Source organism: Populus trichocarpa, chromosome 19 (assembly GCF_000002775.5).
Source record: "Populus trichocarpa isolate Nisqually-1 chromosome 19, P.trichocarpa_v4.1, whole genome shotgun sequence".
Taxonomy (NCBI): Eukaryota; Viridiplantae; Streptophyta; class Magnoliopsida; order Malpighiales; family Salicaceae; genus Populus; species Populus trichocarpa.
In genome coordinates, this window is record NC_037303.2 from 4,893,841 (window position 1) to 4,909,145 (window position 15,305).

At 33.0% G+C, this 15,305-nt stretch overlaps 1 protein-coding gene and 2 long non-coding RNA genes across 9 annotated transcripts in view; 1 reads left to right on the top strand and 2 right to left on the bottom strand.

Moving 5' to 3' along the window:
* Nucleotides 1-4,846: 4,846 nt before the first annotated feature.
* On the bottom strand, nt 4,847-7,683 carry LOC7491045 (uncharacterized). 3 transcript variants are annotated; one of them, XR_008058168.1, is made up of 6 exons: nt 7,547-7,683; nt 7,062-7,412; nt 6,333-6,409; nt 6,034-6,259; nt 5,805-5,940; nt 4,847-5,371 (listed from the first exon to the last, which is right to left on the bottom strand). It is a non-coding gene; the product is annotated as an uncharacterized LOC7491045 (long non-coding RNA). The 3 variants fall into 3 exon arrangements; XR_008058169.1 differs by having other exon boundaries at nt 4,847-5,515; XR_008058167.1 differs by having other exon boundaries at nt 4,847-5,940.
* A 2,606-nt stretch (nt 7,684-10,289) lies between these two features.
* The window catches only part of LOC7469886 (transcription repressor MYB5), a 53,559-nt gene continuing 48,543 nt past the window's right edge, over nt 10,290-15,305 (top strand). The window contains exons 1-2 of one of the 5 annotated variants that reach the window (XM_052449486.1): nt 10,298-10,770; nt 11,449-11,710. In XM_052449486.1, coding sequence (XP_052305446.1) covers nt 10,469-10,770; nt 11,449-11,710 — 564 coding nt within the window. In that variant the 5' untranslated portion in view covers nt 10,298-10,468. Of the gene's footprint in view, nt 10,771-11,448; nt 11,711-15,305 lie in introns of all 5 variants that reach the window. The other 4 variants (XM_052449485.1, XM_052449488.1, XM_024591112.2 and 1 more) reach the window with 4 other exon arrangements.
* LOC127904773 (uncharacterized) overlaps nt 11,803-15,305 on the bottom strand; it is a 29,685-nt gene continuing 26,182 nt past the window's right edge. Inside the window, exon 2 of the long non-coding RNA XR_008058198.1 lies at nt 11,803-12,136. This is a non-coding gene — a long non-coding RNA (uncharacterized LOC127904773). The remainder of the gene's footprint in view (nt 12,137-15,305) is intronic.

A 15,305-nucleotide genomic window follows, 5' to 3' on the forward strand; every position in this document is an offset into this window, starting at 1 on the left:
TAATGGTAGTCATAACAATAATTAATAATTGTGATAAAAATAGTAATAATTATGATAAAAATAGTGATAATAATCAAAATGACTTTGGAATAATGTATTTTGATATATTAGTTATTTTTCTCTTCAATTTAACCTTTTCAACAAAAAAAATTTGTCCTTTTTTTATATTTTTTTTTATCCATTGTCCTTTTGAATAAGTGTTATTCCTTTTCTATTTTGTTCTTCAATTTTAATCTTTCATGTATTTTTTTTATTTGATTATTATTTTTTGGATTTTTTATTTTTTTTCCTTAATCTTTTTATAAAAGTTTTATTAGTTTTTTTATCTCACTCTTCAATCCAGGTTTATGGTATGTTATTTTTTTTCAATTTTTTTCTCATTCTTTCAATTTATTTTTCTTTTAGCTTGAGTTATTTTTCTTTTCAATTAAACTCCCTAATAAAAAAAATCTAGTTGTCCTCTAATTTATTTTTTATTTTGATTTTCACCCTCTTTTTTTAATTACAATTTTTTTATTTCAGATCTTTCTGTGTAGTTAGTTTTTTCCCTTGTTAACCCGGTCCAATTTTTTTTATCTTTTTTTTTATTTAATTTCATGCTCTCACTGTTTTTTTTCGAGATATCATAATATTATTTTTAAGAAATCCAATTAACATCATTGTTTTTTCTTTATTATCTAATTGAAATAGAACCAACTCATTAATCTCCGTTTGTGTTTGTGTTATAATTCAAATCATTAATTTTTCTTATTTCTTTAAAATATATTTGCATCACCTAGGCTTCATTTATCACGAACAAAATACGTACCGTTTACATCATTCAATATTATTTTTTCATTAAAAAAATACGAATCCGCAACCCAGCGAGTAGCTATCTATGACCATATATGAAACCGTCAAAACTCAAAAGGATTTTAATATTAATATTACACAATTGTTCTGTGACAATTTTTTTGGGATGAGTCACAAAGTGAGGTAGCTATATGGATTTCTTCGTCTCTGCATAATTTTAATTTTGTAACCTCCATGTAGACTCTCGATCAAACAGCCATGAAAGACGAGGATAACAGGAGTATTTTTTATATGGAGATAGGCCCATAACCTCACCTAATCTGGCATGGAGTTTTTCATGCAATCATTCAGCTAGAGCCTAGAGGCCTTTCTACATAACAAATTACAGGTCTGAGGTATCCTCTAGCTGCTCTTGCAAGTGTTTAGTTTTTCCAGTTTTTTTTTTTTTAATATGGATGTTCGGTTAGTTTGCGCACACTTCGACTAATCCCACGAGTCTTGAAGTTAACGACCATGTAAGCCTCCAGTGACCTTGAGGTTTGTGAGACTCGAACCAATAACCTCTAGAGAACAAACTTAAAACCTGATCAGTTGAGCTATATCCCTTAATATTTTTTACCCATCTACACCTTGAAATGCCACGTAGGTTATTAGTTATTAGAGACTTTTGGAATGGAAAATTTGGGTAGATACTTAGATATATACTTGAAGAAACTGCACAAGTCATGCTACAATTGCAGCAAATAAAATAAAGATTTATTAAGCCATGAAGCAAACATTTTCTATAGGCTGTTGAATAAAAAATATATTAATCTTCATGTTTAATGTATTATAATCAAATTAAAAGTAGTTCTTGACAATATTGTCACCTTCAATGCCTTTCATTTTCATGTATAAACAATTGTAGGGCTGTCTGAACTGATGAAAGAAGCCTCTTGATCATTTGTTTTTTCAAGCTTTCGGAGACCATCACTATAATTCTTGATATTGACCTCCATATGAGATTATACTTGAGAACCAAGTGGTATCCCATGAATCTCTTCTTTCCCAATTATTCGCAATATAAGACTTGGTCATATGATACACTAGCTTTAGAATACAACAGATTGAAGCATTATTAGATGAAATTTAAGATATAATTTATATTATTTTTTAATATTTTTTTAAATAAAAATCTTTTAAACTTGAAATTTACATAAATTTATATTACCTCGTGCTATTAATTTTATTCAATAAAATTAGCTACTTGATCAATAAAACTCTGATAACATATAGAGTTGCACATGAAAAAAGAGTTTCACAAGGAGAGTTATATGAGTAAGTTTCTTATTCAATGTATGTAAATTTAAGTTCAAAAAACTTTTAATAAAATATATTAGTGAATAATATAAATCAGATCTTATGATTTTATCTTCGATGAGTTTTTCATCTAATTTAAAGAAACTAACTTGCATGATTCTTAGTTCAAACAAGAAGGTAACAAATCAAAAGAAATCACAAACAAATCCTCACTTTGCGAGAAACTTAATGCTTGCCAAGAACCATTTTATCTTTTCCAGGTCTTCTCCATTTTGTTTTTTTTTTTTTCTTCTTAATAACGTGAGCAAACAGTTTCTATCATGCCCATTACCAAGCAATTTCCCAACAACAACAAACAGAAACCAAAAGCACTACGGGATTATTTTTCTCACTATTTCCAGACAACGATTTCTCACTTTTCCAGACAATGACTCCATCATTTTAGTCTCAAACCTCCTACTTTTAATAATTTTGTCCCAAACTAATCGATATCTCTTTCATCAATTCGCTGTTATTGAAAGTTGAATGAATATGCCAAATATTCGAGCTGATTTCCATGCACGTCCTCGTAAATTCTCATTAAATCCCCCCAACATAAAAAGTGCCAGCATAAAGCTCCATAATGCCCTAAATGGAAGAAGTTTTTTTGTTTTTTTATTCTTATTTGACATTGAAGCTGTAAATTGGAGCTTTTTTTTGGGAGGAAATAGCTAGCCAGCATATATATGTAAATTAGACAGAATCTTTTAGCTGTTGCTAATAACGAGTGGAGTGAATGAAGAAGGGATGATATCGTCTAATATTAAATGCATTTGGGACAAAAATAAAAAGAAAAATAATAGGGACATACATTTGAGGTTCCCCCATTAATTTTCCAACGTCGACAGTTTATTCTTCTCCCCCACACAGCAAACAAAAACCAGCCAAATTCTCACTTTTAGGCATCATGAATGCATGCCCACAAATATTGGAAGCAACATTTTGTACATTTGACGACAACACCGGATAAAAGACCATGAACAATAACCATGAAAGGCAGCACTGGCCAGCATGGTTATCAAAACAGAGAAAACTTAGCTTCTTTCACCTTTGTTGAAGTTGGGAATATTTAGGGTTAAATTTGTTAAAGTAATTCAAATTAACATAAAAAAATAGAGAGAAAGAAGCTAGAATTCTCATTAATACTTTTAATTAATAAAACTATAACCGGTTGGCTGGTCTGCAAGCTTGCGTGGGTTCGCACGCTTGGTATAGTACCCATGCAACTAAATTACAGAGGAGGGACAAAAACGGAGACTTACCTACGTTCGGTGCCTGGAGAGAGGTGCTGCTGGGGCTTGGCTTGTAGTTCTGGAGTTTTCACTGTTCACGCTTACTACAGTACCTATGTAATTAAATTACAGAGGAGAACAAAAAAAAGAAAAGAAAAAAGGGGGGAAGAAAACAGGGGAATGAAGAACAGAGGAGAGAAAAGAGAGTAAATTCACTTAAAAAAAAAAGAGAAGCACAAACCAAAAGAACAGAAAAAAAGAAAGAGGAGGAGAAGGCAGAAGAAGAACAGTGGAAACTCCAGAACTACAAGCCAAGCCCCAGCAGCACCTCTCGCCAGCACCGAGTGCAGGAAGTCTCCTTTTTCCCTCTCCTCTGTAATTTAATTACATAGGTACTGTAGCAAGCGTGAGAGCCCACGCACGCTTGCAGACTAGCCTAAACCAGTAACCGAGCCGGGTTGGCTGGGTCTAGCTCAGTCTATATGGCTGGGATAGACCAACCCAAACTAAAAAAAAAGAAAAAAAAGAAAAGAGATTGGGCCGGATCTGGGCCTCAGACCTAGTCGGCCTAGTCTATGCTTGCTAAGAGTTTGTTTGACAAAATACACCATTGATTATAATTTTTATGCTTTTTTTATTTTGATATTTGGTTAAATAAGCTTCTTTTGATATCAGAAAATTCCCAAAATATTTGTGCACCTTCTTAGAGTTATTTAAAGACCACTCGCACATTTTTTTATTTTTTTTCTTGCATATTATTTGTTTTTGTTATATGCTCAATGTACAGACCATTATTATTAAATGTAAATCTGTTGTGCAATGTTTTTTTTTTTAATTCTTGTCTGAAAAGAGTAAATAAAAAAGGTAAACAAAAAGAGAAAGACATAATGTTTTTTTTTTGTTTCTTATTCAATTAAAAATCTAAATTCTTGCGAACTTATTTATTGATACCAGAATTAGAAATATTACACCTTTTGGGTTTGTGCAATATTTATCAACGTCAGAGTTGAAAATATTTATAGGTAAATGTTCACTAATGCTAAAGTGAGGAACATTATAGAAAAAAAAAACAACAACAAAAAAGAGAAAAACAAACTTTTAGCAATCTAAGACAAAGACCAACAATGCAGCTTACCTTATGTAGGACGCATAAATGATGATAGTAGCTTCCCTTTCGAGTAACCAGTCTTGTACCATGAAATCTTTGTTGACCAGTTAGGGTTTCTAGTGACCATAATACTAAGTAATGACTCCTCAAATTAAAACAATTCCTCAAAGAACGAGATGTCAGATATCCATGCTTTGTCCTATAATTAACAAGATTATAATGTTTATTTTTAATCGATCGTCACGATGTTTGAGTATAACAGAATGATGACTCTACTAGGGATATAATGGCGACAAAAAAAAAGTTAGAATTCTCATTAATCTGTTTATTTTAAGTATTTGAGTTAATCTAAATACAAAAAGATTATATATAGGTAGAACTCAAAATACTATTTTATTCTTAATAAATAAAACTAAATAAATGTATTATTTAACAAAATTAATACCAGTCATAGTGTACAAATTCTATGCCAAAATTTCTTTTCCTATTTTTCATTTCACCCACAAATAGAGAACCACTCTGAAGAAAGGAAATTCAGCACACAACACTCGCTTGCTGAACACAGGCAACAGCATCCCCATGAAACAATGACATTGCTCGCCGATGCAGTAGGAACTTGGACAGGACACAGCCGCTTCCCAGAGAGAACCATGACATGGCCACCGCTGCAGAAGAACAAAGGATGATAGATCCAACTTGGAGGAAATAATAATGAATCCCAACAATTCCAAATGAGCTAAGAAGAGAGAATAGATTGCAAAGCAAGATGCTGCTGTGGTTCCAAGGATGACAAAGTCGAAGCTATGGTAGCAGATGGTAACATTTGCTGAATTTGTCTCAACAGATTAATCATTCGAATGACTGTTTGCTCTGTTGCCAACTCTTTGCCTGCACATATGACCTACAGCAACAATGTTGCAATGACTAGGAAAACTAAAACAGGAATTAAACAACAGCAACATTCAATTTCCAAATGCAAGAGATAGAGGCAAGCAGGGCACAGAAAGGGTATTGATTGTTTGGCCCTGAAAGTTCTCTATCAGACCTGTAACAAATGGCGTTTTGTTTAGAATATATTTGTGCACTAAAATACACGCAATGAAAGAAGTATTAAGGATGAGATAGAACAATAAATCATGTGGAAGACTTCATATAACAATCCAAGATTCATGCAGGACGCCAGAATGGTCCATGCAATTGTTCGCTCGCTCTTTTAGAAGTAGCACAGAGATCAAACCAATCATTCATGAATATCAGTTCAGGGAGGACGGGCCCTAAGCAGAAAGCATTATGAACCACCTAGGCTCACGTAAGAGAAAGGATAAAATAAATACCCGTGCTGCATCTATGCTATCCCGATGAAACTCGCATATTTTTCCAAGAGCTGAAACAGCATTGTCAAAATGGCATTGTATTGTCCGAATGAAGTGCATTGGGATGACTTATTACAGCATTGAACCTGGAAAGTGCCTGTGCAAAGAAATACGACAGCAGATTACCCTTGAAAAAAGATGAAAGCAACAACACCAAGAAGAGTAACTACGCGAGTGAATAGTAAGCTACCTCCAGCGAGTGGTTTAAACACAGATCCAGATCCACCAAGCCCCGCACAGATACCAATTCGACAAACAGCTGCCCGAAAAACATGGTGCTCATTTATTAACAAAACCAACATTCACTAGAGAAGTAAAATAATAAATGTACTTCACGGGACACACCTGACGAACATCTGGGTTTTCATCATTAATTGCAGGCTTCTAGCAGGAAAGAGACATAGGTACCATAATATCTGTACCACCAACATGAAGAATAAGTACATAGAGAGTTCTCAATCAAAGTATCAGGAGCGCGGTGGTGCTTACTTAAGAGCAGCTTCCTTACAATGCTCGTCAAATATACAAATGGCGATACTCCTCTCTTCTGATGTTTTATCCTTACCCTGCACAGTCAATTTATCCTATCAGCAAGGCAAAAGCAAAGCGTTTTTCTGAGGTGATTGTGATTCTTCATGCATGCCTCGTATTGTCAAACATGATTAGATCAAGTATGTTTAATCACTGTGTTTGGAGCCGGTTACCAACATCATTAACTAAAATGATGCAGTATAAAATCCTTTAACATGAGGGGCAACGGTTGCAAGCTAAATCTATCTATATACATTTTCATAATTTCTTATACCCATAATTTCTTTTTACAGTTGAAAAAACCACTCTTTATAGTTCCCAGACAGCTGCCACAGCTGTGCATGTCAAGTGCTCTAGCATAAACCTTTTTCAAGGACTGAAGAAAGAAAGGTTAATGCAAGCAAAAGGATAAAACCGCAAGGATGCCTAAGGTGCCAGGATGACTGTTGAGTTGCCAAATCATCATTGAGAAAGAAAGAAAAAATCCAATAGAGACACAAAAACACTTCAGAAGAACATAAGACAAGCACACGCATGAACATATTCAAGCAGTGGAGAAGCTACCAGAACAGAGGCCCTAAAGAAAAAAAGATGTAGAAGTAGCAAAACCTAAGTTTAAAGGACAGCATGAGAAATTTAGCCTAAGAACTGAAGGAACAAATCGTAAAATATTGAAGAATAACTTACCCACATAGGTGTTATGTAAGGTGGAAGCTCATCAAAGAAAGAAAGGTAAGAAAGAGGCTTCGAAGGTTTTGATCATCAATGTGCCCAAGCAATCACCAGCCTTCAGCAAGGAAAGAAACAAAAGCAAACAATAATCCATTAAATGATAAGCCAAAGATCCATGCACATTATACTTGATCAAAAAGCTCATCTTCTTCCTCAAGCGGCTCCCCTTCTTCTGCTTCAAAGTCCTCTGCTTTGACCCTCTCCGCTCTTAATTTCTTGTCTTCTAACTGAGCTGGCTGTGATGACCTGCTTTATCTCCTCCACAATGGACCTTACTTGGCTCTCATCTAAAAGTGATCCGGATGCCTGAGGGAGAGAGATCCTAATTTAGCATAATTCGAACTTACAAAACGAAGAAGCCTAATACAGAACAAATAAAAATCAATTTCATTTTTCATTCAACAATTATTGTCCACCAGATCATAAATGAGTTATAATACCAAAGGTTTTCCTGACTGGAATGACAATTCCTTAGATAGAACTCTGTTCACCGGAATAGTGATTTTTCCCCCTTCCAACAATAAAAAAATGGTGAACTTGCTGATGGAGTAATTTGATTTTTTTTTAATAGGAGACATTAATCATGGTGCAATTATTTAGAAACAATTCAGTTTTTTGCCTTTTAAGAGCATAATATAAAAACATATATTACACTTAAAAGTCAAATTTGTTTAAAGTATGTTTGGGTCAATGCTAAGACATTCATACCTTAAAAAGCAGAAAAAATAAAACTTATAGCTAGGGGTAGTTGCATATTTTCAGGGTAGTTTTTTTAGCAAATTGGTTGACTGGGTCTTATTACATTTTTAAACAATAATATAAAGACTTTCATACTCTTATAAACATAAAAAAATAAAAACTTGCAACCAATGATATTTGAGTACTTTTAGGTTGGCATTTTTATAATAAACAGGTTGGTTCGAGAGCAATTTAATCTTTAATAATTTATTATTAATAAAAAAACAAGTTATTGACACGAGAATAGCGAGTGGACGAATCTTATGCCTTTCAAGCGGCATGTGTAACGTCACTCCATGTCCAAATACCTCATTTTAGGACGACATTGAAAGCAACTCACTGTGCTCTTTTTAGCGATGATGTGCGTGTGGACGGAGGAGTAATGATCAGGCTCCAGTGAACTTTTTTCTTCTCCTCCCTCCTTTCTCTCTCTCCGCCTTGCTAAAAAATGAATTTGTCCTTTCATTTATTTTTTGTATCTAATTTGTTCCTCATTCATTTGATTTCTATTTGTTTAGTTTTTAATTTTTTTACTGATTTTTTTATTCATTTTAGTCTTTCTTTATTTGATTTTCTCTATTTTTTATATCAAGTTTGATGTTTATTCTTTTGATTTCTGTTTTTTCTTTATCTACTTTCTAATTTATCATGAGTTTTGAAGATTAACAATAGTTCACTTTAGTCTTTTTTTAGGTCCTTTTTTAAGATTGAGTTTTTTTTTTTAATTTCATCATTCGACATTTGATTTGTTAAGAATTGGTCTTCGTGTTTCATTTTTTTGCACTTTTTTATGAGTTATCTCAATTCTATATCCATGGTCACGGGGTTGGCGGGTTAACTCGTGTTGATACAAATCTTTTTTTTTCACAGTTTTTTTCTTAATTATTTTTTTTTGTTTTGCATTTGAACATTGGGTTTGTTTATAATTAAGCTTCATAGTTTAACCTTGATGGGCTCAGGTTGGGTTTTTTTTTTTTTTTACTTTTTTACATTGTTAATTTTTTTGTTAGTTGATATTTTGTTGTTGCTTCCTTTTTTAATTCGTATTATTTAAATTAGTCAACCTTATTAAACCTAGTCGAGTCAATGACTCGAGTTTTGGAATTTTTTTTTTAATGCTTACATACTTGCCTTTAACATTTTTTTATGTTGGAAAAAAATTGAACCAACCCACAAAGTAGTGTGAGTCCCCCTATGTAGTCCATTATATTTGTCAACAACAAATAAATCCAATTACAAATTTAGAAGAAAATTCATGATCACAATCTACACTAGGTGTTGTTTCATAACAATAAATGAAATATCATGGTGAGAGTGGGGATGAAAGTATTACCCCTCACCTTGTAGGTGATCAATAAAAATGAAGGGTCATAGAATCAAAATAAAATTAAACATGGTTTCATTTAGAATAAAAATAAGGAATGAAAATATATATTTTAAAATGATATATTATTTTCATTTATTGTATATCAACTAGTATTATTATCACCATCTGAATCACTATTGTTTCTGTGAATAACAATGATAATAATTTTTTCTAAAAACTATTGTTGGTGGTGGTTAAAAGCTTATTTGTGATAATGTTTTAATTTTATACTAGTTTGCCTCTATTATTTTTATTTGTATTAATCTCAACTCTTTAATTTAAAAAAAAATCATCTTATTTTATTCCTTCTTTGACCATAAGCTTGAGTTGCTCTTAAATGTTTAGGTTATATCCCACCATAAAATAATATACGTGCAATGAAATTTATTATATAAAAATAACTTAGAGACACATGTCATAATATGATGGGATGTAACATAATAGTTTCAAAGGCAATCTAAATGTTAGGTCAAATAAAACCTAAGAGATTGTTTGGAAATAAATGAAACACGTGGTTGACCGTATTTTCAAATAATACCTAAATAAATATAATTTAAAAATAAATAATTGACATTAATACAAATAAAAATAGAGAGAACAAACTAGTATTATATCAAAAGATTTACAAAAGTTTTTAACCTATTATTATCATTATATTACAATTCTCATCTCTTTTCTTTCACCGCCACCTATAATACTAATATTAATTTTTAAAAATATATTATTGTTCTTATTATATTATTATTACCACTACCATTAATATAATTGCTTCTATTACTTTTATAACCAATACAATTAATAAAATCATTATTTATTTTTATCTTAAAAATTAGTCACTGAAGATTTTAAAATTCATTCTATTCCTAATAGAAATGAAAATATCATCTTGATTTTCCAATTTTCATTCCGATTCCTCCGTTTCCGTTCCAAATATCCAATTTCCGGAAATAGAAAACACCTAGAAAGTTCGAAGATGTTAAAGGACATGGATGATGTTGTTGGGCTAGAGGCTCACTAGGCAGGGCCCTACCTGAACACATGAACTTGAATCTTATCCATGCGAGTTTAACTCTAAATTAATTGGGATCACATGCTAAAATCCCGCCGCCCATCCCTATACTATTTACCATCTGTCCACGTCCGACCTTTCCACTTCCTCTACTTTCACGACCTTGCTACATACCCTTCGATTGTTCTTGTTCTTGGCAGAAAACAAGATCACTGTATTAAATTGGGAGTCAAGATAATATAACCTGAGATGAGGAATCTATGCTCAACAACTTCAACAAGGAGCAGGAGTGTACCTACACCATGTTGTAGCAAGGTGGGCATAAAGAAGGGGCCATGGACACCAGAAGAGGATGAGCTCTTGGCAAACTACATCAGGAAAGAAGGTGAAGGGCGATGGCGCACGCTCCCAAAGCGGGCAGGACTTCTCAGGTGTGGTAAGAGCTGCCGCCTCCGCTGGATGAACTATCTCAGGCCTTCTGTTAAGAGAGGGCGTATTGCCCCAGATGAGGAAGATCTCATTCTTAGGCTTCACAGGTTGCTTGGTAACAGGTATCTGTAATATTCCCTGTGTAATGATCGGATTTTATGGTCTCGGGGTTGCTGATTCTTTTCTCTCTATTCCCATCAGCTGGGACATCCATAATTAGGTTGATTTGGATCTCTCTCTTGTTTTTAATTTATGCTGTTTTTTTTTAGGGTTTTGTTATGATCTTCCTTAATTCCTCAAAAAACTAGAAGCTTGACTTTCGATTAACACTTTAAATTGTCTCAGAAACGTAATTGTTGGGCTTTAACTTAAAAGGGTTTCCCCTTGTTTATTTCTCTTACCTTTCGCTTAGCAATCCGAGGTTCTATCATCATCATGAATCATGATGATCCGATCTCCATCTTTTTTGGAACAGCTATATATCCATACATGCATGTACGTGTGTGCACGTATTTATGTTTTCTTTTTCTTTGATAATCGTCGTATTTATGTTATTGTTCTTTTTGTCTTCTTTTCTGGTTCCTATAGCAATAGCGTTCAAAAACCAACTCCAATGTATTGTTTACTTTATTTGTCAACGTTTTTACACAGTTCGATTAATAGAGAGTATAATGGGCAGATTTAGGGCTAGTGGAAGTCGCCTTTTGGTTTTTGAATTTGAAATAACTTAGATCGATGCTTGCTAGTCAGTATTTTTGTCTGTCAATCTTACTTTTGTTTGGTTTTCCTTCTTGGAACAGGTGGTCTATGATAGCTGGGAGGATACCAGGGCGCACAGATAATGAGATTAAGAATTACTGGAATACCTGTCTCAGCAAGAAGCTCATTAGCCAAGGAATAGACCCTAGGACTCACAAGCCTTTAAAACCTAACCCCGATTCCTCAGAAATTGCAAATGTTCCAGTCCAGAATTCTAACCCTAAATCTTCTCCACTGGATGAGAATGGGAGGGTCTATCGAACTGTAGCCACTAGGGTAAGTGAAAAATTTACAGTGACTGACCTGTATCAGTCTCCTAACCAGGTTGCTGCTGGTGCTACCGAAAACTGGCCAAATCGTGATGGTTTTACTATGGGATCATTACAAAGTGGCCATGGACGAAAAAATGAAGATGATTTCATTGAAGATATTGGAAATGAGGACACTTTCTCCTCATTTCTGGATTCCTTGCTCAATGAAAACGTGTTCGTGTATCAACAACGACAACAGTTACAGCATCAAAATATGTTTGGGCCTTCTTCTAAGCTTGCGGTTTCTTCTTCACAAATTCTCAGTCACGCAAACATTTGGGAAGCTGAAGTCTCGCCTCCAATGGCAGCCTTATGTGACAAAGGCGTGGGCGGGGCTTCAAATAGTCTTCCAGTTTGAACTCAATCCTGCACCACAAGTGCTTAAAGAAAATCAAACGGGTGTGATTAACGGTATGTACTAATGTAATTGTATTGGTTGTTCCAGTAATTCAGTGTGCTTATAACAATATTCTTGCTGTTCGAAATTCTACGTGTGATGATTGTTTAAGGTAAAATGTATCACGAACTATATATATATGCATTGCTGTATATGAACTTTGTTCCATACTAGCCAAGGTCAAATTAGTGTTCTACGTCTTGCAAATTATGAAATGTATGCGGTTCAATCTCCCTCCCTCCCTCCCTCCCTCTCTCTCACACACACAAACCCTATTCTCTTTAGTTCATTCGGAAAGTCTGTGGATCAGACTCCTAATTATGACAGCTAATTCTTATCGATATGTTAGTGAAAAGGTAATTAATACGAGGAAAATTCTTTACTAATAGAACATAAACAAGAACATCTATAATTACATTAATGTTTTTGTTGGCACTCAGAATAGACGACAAAGACATAGACATTGCATTGGATTGGAAAAGAAGCTTTCGCATCGTTTGAAGGCAATTTAAAAGAAGTTAAATGAAACAAAAATCCTTGAATTTTGAGTTAAAATGAACTTCACCCTCGAACTTTATTTTTTATATAAAATAAATAAGTTTTTTTTATTAATTTTGACTGCATGTGATAATCTAAAAACACAAAATGTGTCATGAAATTACATGATTTAAGAATAAAAAATAAAAGGATTAATGATGGGATGAAAACTTGGACACAAAAGCCTATTTTTAACCAAAAAATAGTTTATGTTCTCGAATAAAAAAATTAATTTCAAAAACTAAGTTTGGTTTGACCTAAACTTTAAGGTAGTTTTGGATATTTAGCCTTTAAAAGGCATAAATAAAGGCGGGGGGAAGGGGGGGGGGGGGGGTGGGTGGAGAGCAAAAGGAAGCTTTTCTACTTGGGAAATGATTCATCAACAATGTTTGAGGAATTTGGTGTAGACATTCACATCTATTTTCACATAATTAATAAGCATAATAGGAAAATATTTCTGTGTTGAAAATATACTGCTAATTAACTGGGAGTCCCAAACTACCGTTTTAAATGTTTAGTACTATATTTTAACTTTTATACTCGTGGTGCGTGCATGCGCTTTTTTAAAATTTAGCTGAAACATCCATGTCAAATTTCATAAAAAGGGTGTAATACCATTCTATAGTTTTATATATACTGTATTATGTAGCCGTAGTACATGCATGGACTTTCCTTCACTATTTATTAATAAGTGGGGTGTTTGTTTTTGTGGTTAATATCATGTTTTGTGATTTTTTGAATTTATATTGCTTGAAATTGATTATTTATTGGTGTTCTTGAATCGTTTTGATGTGCTGATGTTAAAAATAATTTTTTAAAAATAAAAAAACATTATTCTCATATATTTCTGAACGAAAAACATTCTGATAAGCAATTGTTACTACACTCTCAAACACTGTGTGCTTGGTAACGCGTTGCAATATACTTTTTCATTGAAAATACATCAAAATAATGTTTTTAAAGATTTTTTACACTAACACATCAAAATCATCTAAAAACACATAAAATCATCAATTTAATGTCTTTTTAGACAACAAGCGGTTTGAAAAACACTTTGAATCGTATTACTAGACATGTACAAATTTCTACCAACACACACATATAGAAATTTGTATCGGTATAAAAAGGATGCTTTTAAGATGGAAACTATATACACACATACATGTACTAATATACACACTATATGTACATATAGAAACTTGTATTTGTACACAAAGAAAGCTTTTAAGATGGAAACTAGCCTTAGTAGAGGGTATTCCAGAACCATATACCATTACCAAAGAAAGCTTTTAATACTAACTGTTCTATGAATAGCATCTTGCCTTCACGTACTAGCTAGGTAAGCTCTTTAGACGAAGGTTCGGGGAACAATTCAAGCATGAAATTGTATACACCCCATGGTGCCAAGAATTGGACCCAAAATACTCACCTAAAATTAAACAATCCCTTAAGGATATAGACATAGACATGGCACCTGAATTCAATCCCTTTGGATTTTGACGAAGATAGGGTGTTAATCATGCATGCTGAAGAGGGATTTATGGTTTTTATAGAAATCACCAGGATTTATAGGATTGAGAAATAACTAGAAAAACAGAAACCATTTCTAACCTAGCCTAGCCCTAGAAAGAGTTAAAAGAGAGAACACCATCATATAGGCCAAGATCGTTATTCTTATGATTGAGGACATGATCACAGCTACAATATAATTTTATCTCCTAGATTATTCCACGAACACTGCAAAACTTAGCATCTAATAACTAGAAGAAATTCTTTGGTCACCCTAGACTGCAAAAATTTATATCGATATGGTTCATTCAATGGAGTAATCTATATTGATCTCAAATCTTGAATTTAAAAAACTAAGAAACAGAACAAACTTCTTTAATTATCAATCCAAACCATTAGAATTCTATGCGATGAACATTCAACTTTAGGACCTCTCCATGATCATTTCAACGACTATAAAATTACTTTCCAGTGATGTTTTGATGCTTTAGATAAGTATAATAATTCATTCATCTAGATAAATATTTTCCACCGAATTTTTTTATTTCAAAAAACCAAAAGGAAAAGGACTAGAATTGAATTTAAAATAAAAACATGCATACCTTTCCCTCTCCATTAGAGCCTTTTTGAAGAATTATGCCTTCATTTTTTTTATCAAATTATATTTTGGTCCTTTTAGTTTGATAATTATACGTTTCAGTCTAAATCTTCATTCTATTCACATTTAAGCTCTTGGTTTGACAAATGACTTGAGAGACTATCGCCACAGAACAGAACAAAAGAGGGGAAAATATTGATAGTCCACATTCCAACAACAAAACAACTTGTTCTTGGTGTCCATGGGTTTCCTCTCAACAAGATGAGTTCTATCGAGGTATTTTTTTACCCTTTATTTTACCAGAACCAACAAATCAAGGTTAAGAAAGATTTTTTTTGTTTAATTCTGTATTTTTGGACCAAATTATGGGTGTTTTAGGTTGAGAAATTTTTTTTAAGGTTCTAAAGGTTTTTTTTTAGGTCTTCGTAAGTTAAAATAATTTTAAAAATGGTTTTTTCGGTTAAAAAACTTACTTCTTGATTTTTCGACCACCTTTAAGGTGGTTAGATTCTGAAAAATACAAATTACATATTGTTTGTTTTTATT